Source organism: Cervus elaphus, chromosome 8, assembly GCF_910594005.1.
Source record: "Cervus elaphus chromosome 8, mCerEla1.1, whole genome shotgun sequence".
Taxonomy (NCBI): Eukaryota; Metazoa; Chordata; class Mammalia; order Artiodactyla; family Cervidae; genus Cervus; species Cervus elaphus.
The window spans coordinates 44588077-44604953 of record NC_057822.1 but is presented as its reverse complement, the minus strand read 5'-3'; the positions used below and the strand labels follow the sequence as shown (position 1 = coordinate 44604953).

Below are 16877 nucleotides of genomic sequence, written 5' to 3'. Positions count from 1 at the left end.
CATGTTACTGCAGTACAGAGTGTATCTTGTTTATTATATACTGTGTATAGTGAAAGTGTGTGTAGTTTTCCAGAAAACTACATTATGATCCTTGTCTGATCAGTTCTTTCCTTCATAATGACAAAGTAGTGTTTACTTACTACAATATTAACAGTAAGTGGATGTCACCTATGACAGTATAGTGTAAAGAAAGGGAATGCTTTCTAAAAAGACTTAGCAGATTTTCATTCTGAATTTTAAGTGGCAATTTTGAGTCTCAGCTGCCAGTGCCAACCTCAGATATGTAAATATAGATGTTAAGATTGTACTTGTAATCATGATCCGATAAATGTTCATTGATTTTTCCTAACTTGGTGTCAGTTTCTAAAGATAAGTCTCCTCTTAGATACCATAATTAAATGTGTGCTTAGAGCTGATTAAATTTCTTAATCTTAATTATTCTGGGAGTATTGTCCTAGAGACATTTATTATATTCTTAGGAAAATTCCAAATGCCACAGGATATTTTAACACAGCATAGTGATGGTGGGGAGAAGAAATGCTTGTGACTGAGATTTATTTCCAATTCAGTGTTTTTAAGGCTTTTTTCTCATCAACCCTATCCCTATAAAGCCTTTTAAACTTTTTTAACAGTGCACCAGTGAATTTTTTTTTTTTGGCCACACTACATGGCTTCCAGGATCTTAGTTCCCCAACCAGGATTTGAACCTGTGCCCTCAGCATGGAAAACATGGAGTCCTAACCACTGGGCCACCAGGGAATTGCCCCAATGAGTTTTAGTATCACAGATATGCTGTATATATATTGTATCTGGTTTTTACATGAAAAGAGTAAGGGGGTTTGGGGGTCCTATTTGGGGGTGACACCCACCCCCATTTGAGAAATCATACCCTAATATATTTTTTAAGGGGAGGGCCACCGAGTGGTAGACATTTGCATTGGCAGACGTATCTTTGTGTGTCCAAATCCTGGACAATATTATTTTCTGCCAGAGTCATAGAAAATAGCAGACCTTTGTTGTCTGCCAGTCACCACCATTTAACAGCTGTGCTTTACACCCTTCCTGCCACAGGCATGAGACAAATCATTTCCCCGTGGCTTTGGACAGCTTGATAGATTCTTGCTTGATTTAGAAATGTATTCATAATTAGAATCATTCAGGTTCCTTCTTATCTATAAAAATCAGTTAAAATCCTAGGTGAATGATTTAATTAAAGTAGGTTATAACACTTTGATAAATGGCATTGAAATTTTACCAGTGAGTCTACAGTCATACCCAAGTAAGCTGCTTGCAGGAACTGATAGCACTATTATTGGCTGGTTGAAAATGTAACATAGATGCCAAAGTTTTAGTGTACTTTATTAATTAATACCTAGACTACTGAATTACCTTTGTAAAAATTTCCTCCGATGCTATTTACAGGTGCCACGTAAAACAGGCTATTGCATTTCTGTGACAATTCTAGTAAACTGCCTTGCTGTGATCTTTCATGTAAAATATTAGTGCTCTAGTATTGATAAAGAGTATGTCTATTCACCAGCCTACTGAGGCCTAATGGTTTCACATATAATTATTAAGAAATATGTTTTTAAGATGGCTTTATATAAGCGGGATCTAGAAAATAAGTACTTTTGACTTCAAAATAATGAGTTTATAATTGGCCTCTGTCTAAAAAACTTGTAGTGGATTTGTACTTAAACACAATCTTGCATAATTGTATGAAATTTGGTTTGGATCAGAAAGATTTCCAAACTCCTTTCCCTCTCTACTTTTTTTTCCTTCTATTTAACTATGGCTATTAGCCACCATACCAAATCCAATCGTTTTAATTTTCCAATGCACTTATAATCCTTTTATCTTTATTCCAAGATTATAATTTCACCTCTTAATGAATTGAAAAAAGGGTGAGAATATTTTACAAATTCACTCAATTGCTGTCAAGTTATTTACTCAGTTAACCTTAAAGTAAAGGCTTCAACTGCTTGTGCCTACTCTAGTACCCTAGAGGAGACAATGGCAACAAACCTGTTCAGTCCTTTGCTTTGTAGACTTTATCGAGAGGGACCAATATCTCATTAAACTGTGATACAATTAGAATGTTTATAGTTGTATTGGTGTAGGTCTGCGAACTATGCATTCAATATGTATAATGAATTTGGGGTGCTACAAAGTTATCAAATATAATTGAGTTGTTTCATTTCAGGGAATTTCCAGTCAGTGTAATAACCATTTTAAAATATCTTAGGATGAAAATAGTTTAAACCATTTTTTTTTAAAGCCAAACTCCTGAAGGCTGTGCTTCAAGTTGACTTAGAGGTAAACATTGGGGAAATACAGACTGAAGAATACTCTTTTCAGAAAGGTGTTCTACATTCTCTGCATCTTAAGAATAAAATATTATCTCTGTAAGTACACTTTATTTCCATTCTAGTTAGGACTAATGGATCCTGGCATGGCAAATAGCTGAAGAATGGAGAAAACGGGATAGCTGATAATCCAGATAGTTCTTGACACTCTGAACAACCTCAAGTACAGCCGTTAAAGCCAGTAATTACATTGCTGCATTATTTCTGTGTTTAACTGTGAAATTTGCTTGCCTGTACCCCTGAAATTGAATAAACTTTCATGAACTCCTTACTAATGTAAAAAGAAGAGCAATGACTTGCACTGGTTGTTGTCAGTAACCTTTGAGTGCTGGAGTTGGTTAAAACTCGGTCCTTTTCCTGGTGCTTTCTGTTTTGCCTTCGTGTTTAAAATACCATCAAAAGACCTGTGCCCTCAGAAGACAATTGTCTCCAGATAATGTTTGCTTTCGTTTGACTCACATGTACTTCAAACTCCCATCCAAACCTGTGCACGTTCAAAAATTGCCATCTACCCTCTCCAGAAAGCGTCAGGTCCCTTCTCTTCTCATATCTAACAGATCAAATCCTACCCATTCCAATTACAGAATCACTTCTTTCCAATGCCATCACCTGAATTGAAGCCATCAGCATCTCTTATGGAGAAGGCAATGGCACCCCACTCTAGTACTTTTGCCTGGAACATTCCATGGACGGAGGAGCCTGGTGGGCTGCAGTCTATGGGGTTGCGAAGAGTCGGACAGACTGAGCAACTTCACTTTCACTTTCACTTTTCACTTTCATGCACTGGAGAAGGAAACGGCAACCCACTCCAGTGTTCTTGCCTGGAGAATCCCAGGGATGGCAGAGCCTGGTCTATGGGGTCACACAGAATCGGACATGACTGAAGTGACTTAGCAGCAGCATCTCTTAACACCTAGTGAAAGTGAAAGAAGCTGCTCAGTCATGTCCGACTCTGTGCGACCCCATGGACAATAGTCTGCACCAGGCTCCTCCGTCCGTGGGATTTTCTGAGCAAGAGTACTGGAGTGGGCTGCCACTCCAAGGAATCTTCCCGACCAAGGGATTGAACCCACGTCTCCGCCTTTTCTGCATCTGTAAAAGAAGGAACTGTGATAATGATGCCGATTTCATGGAGTGGTTGAGAAGTTTACAATGAAATGATCTGTTTAAATAGAGATGCTTGATGCAGTACTTGTCACATAATCACTTGATTCAGCAGCTATTTTGTTTGGCAAGGAAGGATATGTTCATGGGAAACTGAGAGCTGAATTCAGGTCTCTTGATAGATTTGCATTGGTAGAAGGTAATGGAAGTTTCAACAACCATCATCACGCTGCCTGCTTTAGCAACACTATTGTGTGTGCCCATGCTCCACAACAGAAGAAGCCGCTGCAACGAGAAACCTGTGCGCCGCAACTAGAGCATAGCCCCCACTTGCCGCAAGTGGGGAAAGCCTGCGTGCAGCAATAAAGACTCAGAACAGCCAGAAATAAATATTTTTTTAAAATATTTTTAAAAAGTCACAAAGAGTTAATGGCAGATGAAAAATACTCAATTGTTGGAAGAAGGGAAGCAGATGACCGACTGACTTGGTTTCAGCACTCTCTGTTCTAACCCCGTGTGGCACAGTAGAGAGCCAACAAGGAGAAACAGATCAACACTGCAGTGCCCAGGAAAGTCTCAGAAGTTTGGACTGCTCGTTTTAAGGATGCGGGTAAGGAATAAAGCTGAAAATAGATGAATTTATTGGGCTCTGTAAGAGCACCTCTATCCTTTCTCAATTTATGCCACCACTGACTGCCCTTACAGAAGTCAGCAGAAAATGGGTATACCATCTGTATAAATGGGGAGAAATGATGGGGGCTATGGACTAGTTGACGGCATACAGGATAAGAGCGTCATGTTAAACTCCCCCCTCCAAAAGCGTGGGCAGATCCCTAGCACAATACCCTTGTGTAGCAGAGCCACAGTAGTCCCCAAATAGTGATTCTTCCGATTTGTTCTTAAGACTCCTCAACCTTTAGCGGGACACTTGTCTGCTCACAGAACATCTGTCAGCCTCCCTTGTAAGTAAGAGTGACCATATGATTCAGCTACAGACGATGTCTTTAGAGGAAGTGGCCATGTCTTTTCCCTTCCCTTTTTTTCTTCCTGCTACCTGGGAAATGGGCATGATGACTGGAGTTCAAACAGGATTCTTGGACCATAAAGATGAACTATTTGTGGAGAATTGTAGAGCAACAAAATAGGAAAATCCTGAGTTCATAACAGCATTATATCCCTGAACAACCTACATCTGGACTACTTTCAGATAATCTTATCTAGATCATTTTTATTTCAGGTATCCTATTCCATGCAGATGAATGTAATCCTGAATGGTTCTTTAGAAATATAAAGTGAAAGCGCAAACAAAATAGCCGTAATAGACTCAAGGAGAAAATCCAAATAAATCCATCATCATGGGGGAAAAAAATCAGGAGGTAATATGCCAATTATGAAGCTGTTGTCTCTTAGCTTCAACATACCCTTTCATCCTACATGATTTTAGGGCTGGAACTCCACACTGCATTTCTTGTATGCCATCTGGTTCTCAGTTGTGTCCGATTCTTTGCGACCCCATGGACTGTAGCCTGCCAGGCTCCTTTGTCCATGGGATTCTCCAGGCAAGGACAATGGAGTGGATTGCCATTTCCTTCTCCAGGGTATCTTACCAGCGCAGGGATCGAACCTGGGTCTCTGCATTGCAGGCGGATGCTTTACTGCCTTGAGCTACTAGTTAGGCTCTGCTGATAGAGGGTCTTTGAGGGAAACTGGAGTGATAAAGCAGGAGGCTGACTTGCTGCTGCCTGTTCCTGTCAGTGTCAGCTCAGCAATGGCCCTTCACCCCGGCAAAGGCACTGAGCTCCATTCTGCAGTTTTCCACACTGACTACAGTCACTCTCAGAAATACCAGGACCAGCCAACTGGCGTTTTTCTCTCAAAAATCTGTCTCAGCTCCACGGGGTTCATTCTCTGAGTTGAAGGCTGTAGCCAAGCATGTGCCCCTCCCCAAACTGAATCCTTGCTCTTTGGGTTCTCTTCTAAACCTTTAAAGCCTTTTTCCCTTCAGCCATAGACAGGATTGCTGCTTCTTGCAGTTACTACCTCTGCCTTGTCAATTCCCTAGTTCTTACTTTAAAATACTTTATATTAAATCTCTGTTAAAACAATTAGATTTTTTTTCTGGTCTCCTGGCTGGAAAGAATTGGCACCAGGAGTGGTCCTTGAAAACAAACTGTGAAAGAGGGTATTTGGGATCTGGTTTGTACTTGAATACGCTCTGGAGCTTTTTTGGCAGAAACAGAATTCTAGGAATCTATGGCATGAAATAGCATCACAGTTAATGAAATTATTGATGAAGCACTTCAAAAGTGAAGTGTTTGAGAGACCCAGTGCCTGCTGCACTGACCATTATTGGCCATTATTGCATAATGATTACTACAAGGACGTGGCTTGGAATGCTGGCATCTGAATGCATGAGTCACCGCAGAGGCCAGAAAGCAATGAGATGACATATTCAAGGTGCTTAAAAAAAAAAAAGTCATTCAAGAATTCTGTAGGCATCAAATCTATCCTTCAAAAATGAAGGGAAAATTGAGAAATTCACAGAAAAACAAAAACACAGCAAATCTGTTATAGAAGACCTGCCCTACAAGAAGTACTGAAGAGTCCTTCAGGCTGAAACAAAAGGGACACTACACAGTAACTCAAACCCACATAAATAAAGAGTATCGGTAAGTGTCCCTACATAGGTAAATGTAAAAGTATAAATGTATTTTTTGTAATTCTTTTTTCTCCATCTGATTATAATAAAACTGTTGAACTTACGATGTCGAATGATGTAGTCTGTGATGATCACAGCACAAGTAGGAGTAGAGACAGCACAGGTATATGGGAGATTTACCACACCATTGAGCTGGATTCCAAAACGTAGTCCCCCGAGAGGGAGCTGCTGAGAGCAGGTGTTCAACGAAAGCAAGAAGAAGCCTCATGGGCTTTCATGACCTGGCGTGACTGCTGCTATGTCTGTTATTTGAAGCAGTTACCAGTTCCAAAGAATGTGTGAAGTGGGAGAGATTGTTGTAGATATTTTTGGAAAAATTCTGCCACACCTAACTTACAGTGAGACTTTCGCTATAAGAAAAAAAGCAAGAGGTCCAACCTCATTTCTAAAGTTTAAAAATGAGTACATAAGAAATTCCCTGGAGGTCCCATGCCTCAGACTGCAGGAAGCCCAGGTGCAATCCCTGGTCAGGGACGTAGATCCCACACGCCACAACTAAGAGTCAGCATGCCACAGTGAAGATTGGAGTTCCCACAACGAAGACTCGGTATAGCCAAATAGATAATAAATAAAATTTTTGTTTCAATGTGTACATAGGTACAGATGCAAATGCATCTCTGGGATGGGGATGAGGATGAGGAAGATGAGTGAAATGGGACTTTAATCTATTTTAATCTATATTATTTTATATTTTATATTGTTTGAATCTTCTATTAATGAGAAGTGTTCATGTATTATTTCAGTACTAAATTATAAAAGTTGAAAATAGCAGTTTCTAACAAATAATACAATCTATGGATGCCTTCAGTTTACCAAAGAAAAGACAAAGGCAACATGTATATATATATGACTTATCAGTCATACACTGATATACTGATAATGACATACTACTACCAATTAAGAATCAGATGTTAGAACACAGGGGTTTCAGAGGAATCTGAGCCCTGTGAGGGGAGATTTTCTAGAACCTACAGTTCAAAGTTCTCTGTGAAAGCAGACCAGTAAGAGTTATTCCATGTCTGGCTTACCAGCAAGAGAGTAAATCTCACAGGATGCAGAAAAACGAAGCATTTATGGTGGGCAATATATCAATAGATTTACCAATGCTTCAGTTGCTAATCTATTGATACCTGAGAAGTGAAAATCCCAACTTTTGCTGTCTTGGATGAAGTACTTTGTTTGCTGCTTGGTTTCTGCTTCCGGCAATGGCAGGATAACATATTCCAAACAAACTCTCTTACTAAGAGCAACTAGAAAACCTGAATAAAATGTAAAATGCGTAAGTTGGAAACACTGAGGAGTTACCATCAGTGATGTCTTGGGGACTAACATTCCTGAGAAGGGAAAAGGGAGGTCCAAAGAGGGAACACCTCAAAATATTAAGGCATTTACCAATGGTGGCTGAGAGGCTGAGCAGAGTTCTAGGTGGTTGCATGCGGGGGGTGGGGGAGGGAGGCAGGGCGGGCAGAGGGTATTGAAGGCCTGCCACAGAGGACCACAGAAGCATGCCTCCTCCGTGGCAGGAGGACCCCAGATGCTTCACTTAGGACCCTGCAGCATATACCACCAGTGGCCTGCCCACTTCCCTCGGACCTCCCGCCATCATACTGAATGGAGGTGACCTTCCAGCTGTGGGCATCTCATTTGCATTGCTTTGTCTGTGAGCTGCTCTGTGTTTGGCAGCCTGAAATGCTGAGTCTCCCCACCCCAGGAGTCCTCAACATTGCCCCTTGGGGAGAATACTCTGAGGCCCATTTTCTACATTGGCTCCCAGACGTCCACAGAGGAGTTACGTTCTAGGTATATCCACAATGGGAACTTCTTGATGATGCATCCTGTTTCAACTGCCTTCCCTTCCTTGTCGCACTTCACTCTCTTACTGGTTTTTGGCATCACCTCCCAAAGAACCTACTTGCATTTGAAATCATGTTTCAGGGTTTCTGCTTCTGGGGAAATCCCAAACTAAAGCAGCTGGGACAAGAGATGATCCTACAAGATGAGACACTCAAGACAGGATTCCTGGTTGGATCATTCATGAGCCAGATGGTAACAAGGAAGGCTGCAATGGTGAAGAGTCAGAGATATTATCCTTCCTGGATAATCCAGTGAGCCTGCCACACCACCACAGTTCTACAGACACACACACACGGTGAGACCTCTGGACACACACACACACACACAGTTCTACACACACACACACACACGGTGAGATCTCTGGACTGGAGAACAGAACATTTACTCACAGAGCATCTGTGCTGTCTCCCCACACTGCAGCTCCCTGCAGGTTGATGGGAAGAGAGCCAGATGTATCTGCCAGTGTGAACCCTGGAACCATGAAACTCAGAGCGGATACACGATGAAAGCACAGCTGTGCCCGCTCTCCCTTTGATTGGGTAAAAGAAAGAAGGTTCTGAGGTTTTATTGCCCTTAAGTGACTGAGTGAAAGTCACTCAGTCATTTCCAATTCTTTGAGACTCTATAGACGATAGCCCACCAGGCTCCTCTGTCCATGGAATTCTCCAGGCAAGAATATTGGAGTGGGTTGCCATTTCCTTCTCCAGGGGATCTTCCTGACACAGGGATTGAACCCAGGTCTCCTACATTGCAGGCAGGCTTTTTATCATTTGAGCCAGCAGGGAAGTTGTTTTTTTTTTTATTGCTCTTAGAACAGAAGCAAATGGCTCCAGGGAAGGTGAGTCTCTAAAACCCCATAGAGCAATTCATTGTCTCTAATTTCCAAGATATATTTGTCATTCAGTCTTTTTAAAAATAATTTATTCATTTATTTTTTGCTGTGCTGGGTCTTCATTACTTTGCCACGAGCATTCTCTAGTTGCAGCGAGCAAGGGCTTCTCTAGTCGCGGTGAGGAGGCTTCTCATTGTGGTGGCTTCTCTTGTGGTGTGGCAAGGCTCTAGGGTACGCAGTTTGCAGCAGTTGCACCTTGCGGGTTCTAGAGCTCAAGCTCAATAGTTGCGGTGCACAGGCTTAGTTGCTATATGGCATGTGGGATCTTCCTGGACCAGAGATGGAACCCATGTCTCCTACGTTGGTGGGCAGATTCTATACCAACAAGCCACCAGGGAAGCCCTCATTCAGCCATTCTTTAACCCAGAGAGACAGTCGGGAAGCCCAGACTGTGCAGAAGCTTGCACGTTCCCATGGAGCACTGTCTTCCAAAATAATCTATGGACGGGATCCATTACAAGCAGGTTCAGAGGGCACAGGTACGTCCCATCATATACCTACGTTGCGGCAGCCCTTCTCCCTTGGTTTTGGTGTGTTAGAGGGAGGGGGTAAGTAGGTATTGCAGGCTGGTCATGGATGGGTTAGCTCACTAGTTGGTATAGCTGAAAATGGACTCTTTTGTATTATAATCCCACTCAGAGGTGGCTCTGAAAGATAGTAGTGAGGGAAAAAATTCCTCCAGTGGACAGAGCTCTTTGCACAGCCTAAAATATGTAATACCTGGTCATTAAATATTTTAGGGACAAAAGTGGCCTGATGTAGGATATATGAACTTTTGTAAGGATACATATGAACTCTTGAGCACCAGGGCAAATAAATCAGTGGGTAAGTCAGGGGCTGAATGCTGCCTGATTATTTGGAACTTTTTATGTTGGTTGACCATCAGCCAAATAAAGGTGTTAGTATATCACAGGGAAACGGGCCAGATTATGATAAAAGATAGGCTTGCCACTACAGAACAAGGCAGAATATGTCTGGAACTTTAAGGACTCACTCTTGGTAGGTGTATGACTTGATGATTACAAGTCCATAACTGCAGCAAACATGGCCTTACAAAGGCAAGGTAAGTAGGGACTCATTTGCCTCAGAAGGGATGAAGGAATGGGCCTCCCATCAGAAGCAAGCCTCAACTAGCATAGTGTGAATCTAGAATGTGTGGTAAAGCAGAGGGTGATAAATATTAATACTGGCCTCAGCACCAATTGCTAGGCTTTATAGCTTATTCTACTCAACCTCCTGTTACAGTCAGGGTTTTTGTTTGTTTTGTTCTGACTTGTGACCAGCCACCACCTGGAGGAATCAATGTCAGGACAGAGTAAAAACAGACATCACTGTTGTCCCCCCCCCCCCCCACCCATCCTACCAGGCCATATCAGGTCCCCCTTCTCCTATCAACACCTCCATTTCTTTGCCTGAGGGCTTTGCCTGAGCCAGCACCCACTCTGTCTAAATGCAGAGTCCAGAAGTACCAAGAATTAAGCCCACCCACTGACCTCCATGTTTAGTCAGAGCAGCCTAAATCACAGTTGGTGTATACGTATTTCTATCTCTGGTAACTTAGGTAGAATAACTTTAAGACATGTTCTATCTACACTGGTTCCCAAAGTTCCTCAGTGGTATCAAACTTCAACTATCCAGTGACAAGTAGTTTTCTTGACAACTACTATCAAGAAAATAGCTTGAGAGTATACATTATATTAGCTGTTTTTTGTTCCCTGTCTCCACTTCCCCATTCCACAATTGATAATTGACGGCATCATCTCTCAAATAAACTTTCTGTTATTTCTGTGGTCAAATTTTTGTCTTAGGCAAAAATTTTGTCAGGGGGAACCCAAACTAACAGAGATTCCCTGAGTACAAATCCTTAGAAGTAAGAGGAGACTGGGGACTTCCCTGGTGGTCCAGTGGTTAAGAATCTTTCTATCAATGCAGGGAACACAGGTTCGGGCCCTGTTCCAGGAAGATCCCACATGCTGAGGGGCAACTAAGCCCATTCACCACTATTACTGAAGCCCACTCTAGAGCCCATTCTCTGCAACAAGAAGTCACTGCAATGAGAAGCCCATGCATCACAACTAGAGTAGCCCCTGCTAACTACAACTAGAGAAAGCCCTTGCATAGCAACAAAGACCCAACTCAGCCAACAATTAAAAAAAAAAGTAATAATTAATTTTAGGTTTCTCTGGTGGCTCAGTGGTAAAGAATCTGCTTGCCAGAGAACAAGATGGCAGAGGAGTAGGTGGATGTGGAGTACATCTCTCTCCAGGGATACATCAGGAATACACCTTCAGACACAGAAGTGCATGTAGAACCCCAGCTGAGAGAGGATAGGAGTACCTGACCAGTGGAAAAGAATATATAGAACCACGCAAAACTCGAGATCAAGCCCTGAGCCTTTGAAGAGGGAGCACCGACTCCAAGACCCTAGACTACCAGAGAACTAACCCTAGGGAGTATCAAATAGTGAGAACTCACACAAAGGAAACCACTGGAATACAAGACCCTGGCATCACGCAACCACTCTGTGCAGGACACCTCATCTAAACAACAAACGGAACAGAAATACAAACCCAATCATCAGCAGACAGGATCACCACCTCAGTCAGCCTTGGCCGTCAAAGGGAAAACAAACAAACAGAAACTCAGCACTAAGCTCACCCTACAGGAAGCTTACACAAACTACTGGACAGACCTTAGGAGGGCAGAAACCAAAAGGAAGACAGAATTCAATCTTCTTCAAGGAAAGAATTCAACTTTCCTTGAAGCCTGGGAGAAGGAGACTTTAAATACAATAAGTTAAAAAAAATGATGAAAAGGCAGAGAAATACTACACACATGAAGGAACAAAACACAGAAGTCCAAATAAATGAAGAGGAAACAGGCAAACTACCAGAAAAACAATTCAGAATAATGAGAGTAAAGATGATCAAAAACCTTGAAAACAAAATGGAGAAAAAGCAAGAATCAATTAACAAAGACCTAGAAGAAATAAAGAATAAACATACAGAGACAAACAATTACTGAAATTAAAAATACTCTAGAAGGAATCCATAGAATATCTGAAGCAGAAGAATGAATCAATGAGCTGGAAGATAAAATGGTAAAAATAACTTCTGAAGAGGAGAATAAAATAAAAAGAATTAAAAGAACTGAGGATAGTCTCAAAGACCTCTGGGACAATATCAAATGTACCAACATTCTAATCATAGGGGTCCCAGAAGAAGAAGAGAAAAAGAAAGTGTATGAGAAAATTTTTGAAGAGATTATAGTTGAAAATTTCCCCAGTATGGAAAAGGAAATAATCAATCAAGTCCAAGAGGCACAAAAAGTCCCATACAGGATAAACCCAAGGAGAAACACGCCAAGACACATTCTAATCAAACTAACAAAGACTAAACACAAAGAAAGAATATTAAAAGCAGCAAGGGAGAAGCAACAAGTAACATACCAGGGAAACCCCATATGCTTAACAGCTTATCTTTCAGCAGAAACTCTGCAGGCCAGAAGGGAATGGCAGGATATATTTAAAGTGCTGAAAGGGAAAAATCTACAACCAAGATTACTGTACCCAGCAAGGATCTCATTCAAAATTGATGGAGAAATAAAAAGCTTTTCAGACAAACAAAAGTTAACAGAATTCAGTACCACAAAACCAGTTTTACAACAAACGTTAAAGGCACTTATACAGTCAAGAAATACAAGAGACTACAAAATCAACCCCAAACAATTAATAAAATGGCAATAGGAACATATATATCAATAATTACTTTAAATGTAAATGGATCAAATGCTCCAACCAAAAGACACAGACTGGCTGAATGGATACAAAAACAAGACCCATATATATGCTGTCTACAAGAAACCCACTTCAGACCTAAAGACACACACAGACTGAAAGTGAGAGGATGGAAAAATATATTCCATGCAAATGGAAAGCAAAAGAAAGCTGGAGAAGCAATCCTCATGAAGAACTCTACATAATGATCAAGGGATCAACCCGAGAGGAAGACATAACAATTGTATCTATGCACCCAACATAGAAGCACCTCAACACATAAAACAATCACTTACAGACATAAAGGGAGAAACTGACGTAACACAATAAGAGCAGACTTTTAACACCCCACTCACACCAATGGATAGATCATCAAAACAAAATTAGTAAGGAAACACAAGTCTTAAATGATACATTAGATGAGATGGATCTCATTGATATCTTCAGGACATTCCATCCAAATGCAGAAGAATACACCTTCTTCTCAAGTGCACAAGGAACATTCTCCAGGACAGATCACATTTTGGGTCACAAATCAAACCTCAGTAAATTTAAACTGCATCAAGCATCTTCACCAACCACAATGCTATGAGACTAGATATTGTTTTCAAGGAAAAAACTGTAAGAAACACAAAACACCTGGAGATTAAGCAACACATTAAGTAACCAACAGGTTACTGAAGAAATCAAAAGGGAAAGGGAAATAAAAAAAATTTCTAGAAACAAATGACAATGAAAACACAATTCAAAACCTATGGGATGCAGCAAAAGCAGTTCTAAGAGGGAAGTTTATAGCACTACAATCCTACCTCAAAGAAACAAGGAAAACATCAAATAGACAACCTAACTTTACATCTAAAACAACTTTGGAAAAAGAAGAACAAAAAACCCCAAAATTAGTAGAAGGAAAGAAATCATAAAGATTTGAGCATAAATAAATGAAAAAGAAATGAAAGAAACAATAGTAAAGTAAAACTAAAAGCTGGTTCTCTGAGAAGATAAACAAAACTGACACGCTTTTAGCCAGACTCATCAAGAAAAATAAAACAGAAGAATCAAATCAACAAAATTAGAAATGAAAAAGGAGAGGTTACTACAGACAATGCAGAAATACAAAGGATTGAATCCGAGGCGCGGCAGGCTCAGAAGCTAGGCCCTGAGGTTAGAGGTGACTAAGACGTATACGGAAATCAAGTCATGGATCCATCTTCACGTAAAGAAAAGCCCAAAGTTAAGGAGCCTTTCAGCAGAATCGAGAAGGCCAAGCAGAAATCAGCCCAGCAGGAGCTGAAGCAGAGACAGAGAGCAGAGATCTATGCCCTCAACAGAGTCATGACAGAACTGGAGCAGCAGCAGTTTGATGAATTCTGTAAACAGATGCAGCCTCCTGGAGAGTGAACCACCCCTGCATTCACACTAGATGGGACCCTGGAAGCTTTGTTTATGAGCGTGTTACCAGTTTAAAGCTGAGATGGCCCATTTGGAGCCTTACACAACTAGACAAGAAGAGATTTGCGTTATTCCTGAAACTGGATAAATCGGAACTTCCTGTATGTAACTTGCTTCACTAGTTCCTCCAATCAGAATTGGCCCATTGCTTGCTGAAGAGACTTCTTCTATTCTTCCAAGACAATACATTCTTTTTTTTTTTAACTTTTTCTATTGTTTGAAAAAAAAAATCAGTGTTTCTTCTGAAACTGTAAACCTTCTCCAAAAATACAAATAAAATACTAATAAAAAAAAAAGAAATACAAAGGATTATAAGAGACTATTATGAACAACTATATGGCAATAAAATAGATAACCTGGAAGAAATGGACAGCTTCTTAGAAAAGTTAATCTTCCAAGACTGAACCAGGAAGAAACAGAAATTATGAACAACCCAATTACAAGCACTGAAATTGAGGCTGTGATCAAAAATCTCGCAAAAAACAAAAGCCCAGGACCAGATGGCTTCACAGGAGAATTCTATCAAACATTTAGAGAAGAGCTAATGCCTATCCTTCTAAAACTTTCAAAAATTTGCAGAGGAAGGAACACGCCCAAACTCATTTTACAAGGCCACCATCACCCTAATACCAAAATCAGAAAAAAACAACACAAAAAAAGAAAACTACAGGCCAATATCACTGATGAACACAGATGCAAAAATCCTCAACAAAATCTTAACAAACAGAATTCAGCAACACATCCAAAAACTCAAACACCACGATCAAATTGGGTTCATTCCAGGGATGAGAGGATTTTTCAATATACACAAATCAATCAATGTGATACACCATATTAACAAATTGAAAGATAAAAACCATATGATAATCTCAATAGATGCAGAAAAAGCCTTTGACAAAATTCAGCACCCATTTATGATTAAAACTCTTCAAAAAATGGGCACAGAAGGAGCCTACCTCAACACAGTAAAGGCCATATACAATAAGCCTACAGCAAACATTATTCTCAATGGTGAAAAATTGAAAGCATTCCCCCTAAGATCAGGTACAAGACAAGGGTGTCCACTTTCACCACTATTATTCAACATAGTTCTGGAAATCCTAGCTACAGCAATCAGAGAAGAAGAAGAAATAAAAGGAATCCAGACTGGAAAAGAAGAAAAGCTCTTACTGCAGATGACATGATACTATACATAAGAAAACCCCAAAGACAGTATCAGAAAATTACTAGAGTTAATCAGTGAATTTAGCAAAGTTGCAAGATACAAAATACACAGAAATCACCCGCATTTCTATGTATTAACAATGAAAAATCAGAAAGAGAAATTAAGGAATCAATCCCATTCACCATTGCAGCAAAAAGAATTAAATATCTAGGAATAAACCTACCTAAGGAGACAAAAGAACTGTACACAGAAAATTATAAGGCATTAATGAAAGAAATCGAAGATGACAAATAGATGGAGAGATACTCCATGTTCCTGGGTAGGAAGAGTCAGTATTATAAAAATGACTATACTATCAAACACAATCTACAGATTCAATGCAATCCCAATCAAATTACCAATGACATTCTTCACAGAGCTAGAACAAAAAATTTCACAATTCATATGGAAACACGAAAGACCCCGAATAGCCAAAGCAGTCTTGAGAAAGAAGAATGGAGCTGGAGGAATCAACCTGCCTGACTTCAGATTATGCTACAAAGCCACAGTCATCAAGACAGTATGGTACTGGCACAAAAACAGAAAATACAGACCAATGGAACAAGATAGAAAGCCCAGAAATAATACCATGCACCTATGGGACCTTATTTTTGACAAAGGAGGCAAGAATATACAATGGGACAAAGACAGCCTCTTCAATAAATGGTGCTGGGGAAACTAGACAGCTGCATGTAAAAGAAAGAAATTAGAATAATTCCTAATACTATACACAAAGATAAACTCAAAATGGATTAAAGACCTAAATGTAAGACCAGAAACTGTAAAACTCTTATAGAGGAAAACACAGGCAGAACACTCGATGACATAAATCAAAGTGAGATCCTCTATGACCCACCTCCCAGAGTAATGGAAATAAAAACAAAAGTAAACAAGTGGGACCTGATTAAATTTAAAAGCTTTTGCACAGCAAATCAAGGTGAAAAGACAACCCTCAGAATGGGAGAAAATAATAGCAAATGAGACTGACAAAGGATTAATTTTCAAAACATACAAGCAGCTCATACAACTCAATACCAGAGAAACAAACAACCCAATCAGAAAGTGGGGAAAAGACCTAAACAGACATTTCTCCAAAGAAGACATACAGATGGCTAATAAACACATAAAAAGATGCTCAACATCACTCATTATTAGAGAAATGCAAACCGAAACTACAATGAAGTACACCTCACACCGGTCAGAATGGCCATCATCAAAAAGTCTACAAACAATAAGAGCTGGAGAGGATGTGGAGAAAAGGCAACACTCTTGCACTGCTGGTGGGAATGTAAATTGATACAGCCACTATGGAAGACGGTATGGAGATTCCTTAAAAAACTAGGAATAAAAACCACCATATGACTTGGCAATTCCACTTGTAGGCATATACCCTGAGGAAACCCAAACTGAAAAAGACACAAACGTGTATCCCAATGTTCACTGCTGCAGTATTTACAATAGCTAGAACATGGATGCAACCTACATGTCCATCGACAGATGAATGGATAAAGAAG

General features: G+C 40.3%; 1 protein-coding gene across 1 annotated transcript; it reads left to right on the top strand.

Annotated features, from left to right (window-relative positions):
- The first annotated feature begins 13840 nt into the window (after positions 1-13840).
- Positions 13841-14449, top strand: LOC122698958 (small vasohibin-binding protein-like). Its single transcript, XM_043910632.1, has one exon. The coding sequence runs from the start codon at positions 13908-13910 to the stop codon at positions 14106-14108; it is 201 nt and encodes a 66-aa protein (XP_043766567.1). The 5' UTR covers positions 13841-13907; the 3' UTR covers positions 14109-14449.
- Positions 14450-16877: the final 2428 nt, after the last annotated feature.

Bases quoted from the DNA above. Each gene is read 5' to 3' on its own strand.
- LOC122698958 (XM_043910632.1), top strand. From the start codon at position 13,908: ATGGATCCATCTTCACGTAAAGAAAAGCCCAAAGTTAAGGAGCCTTTC.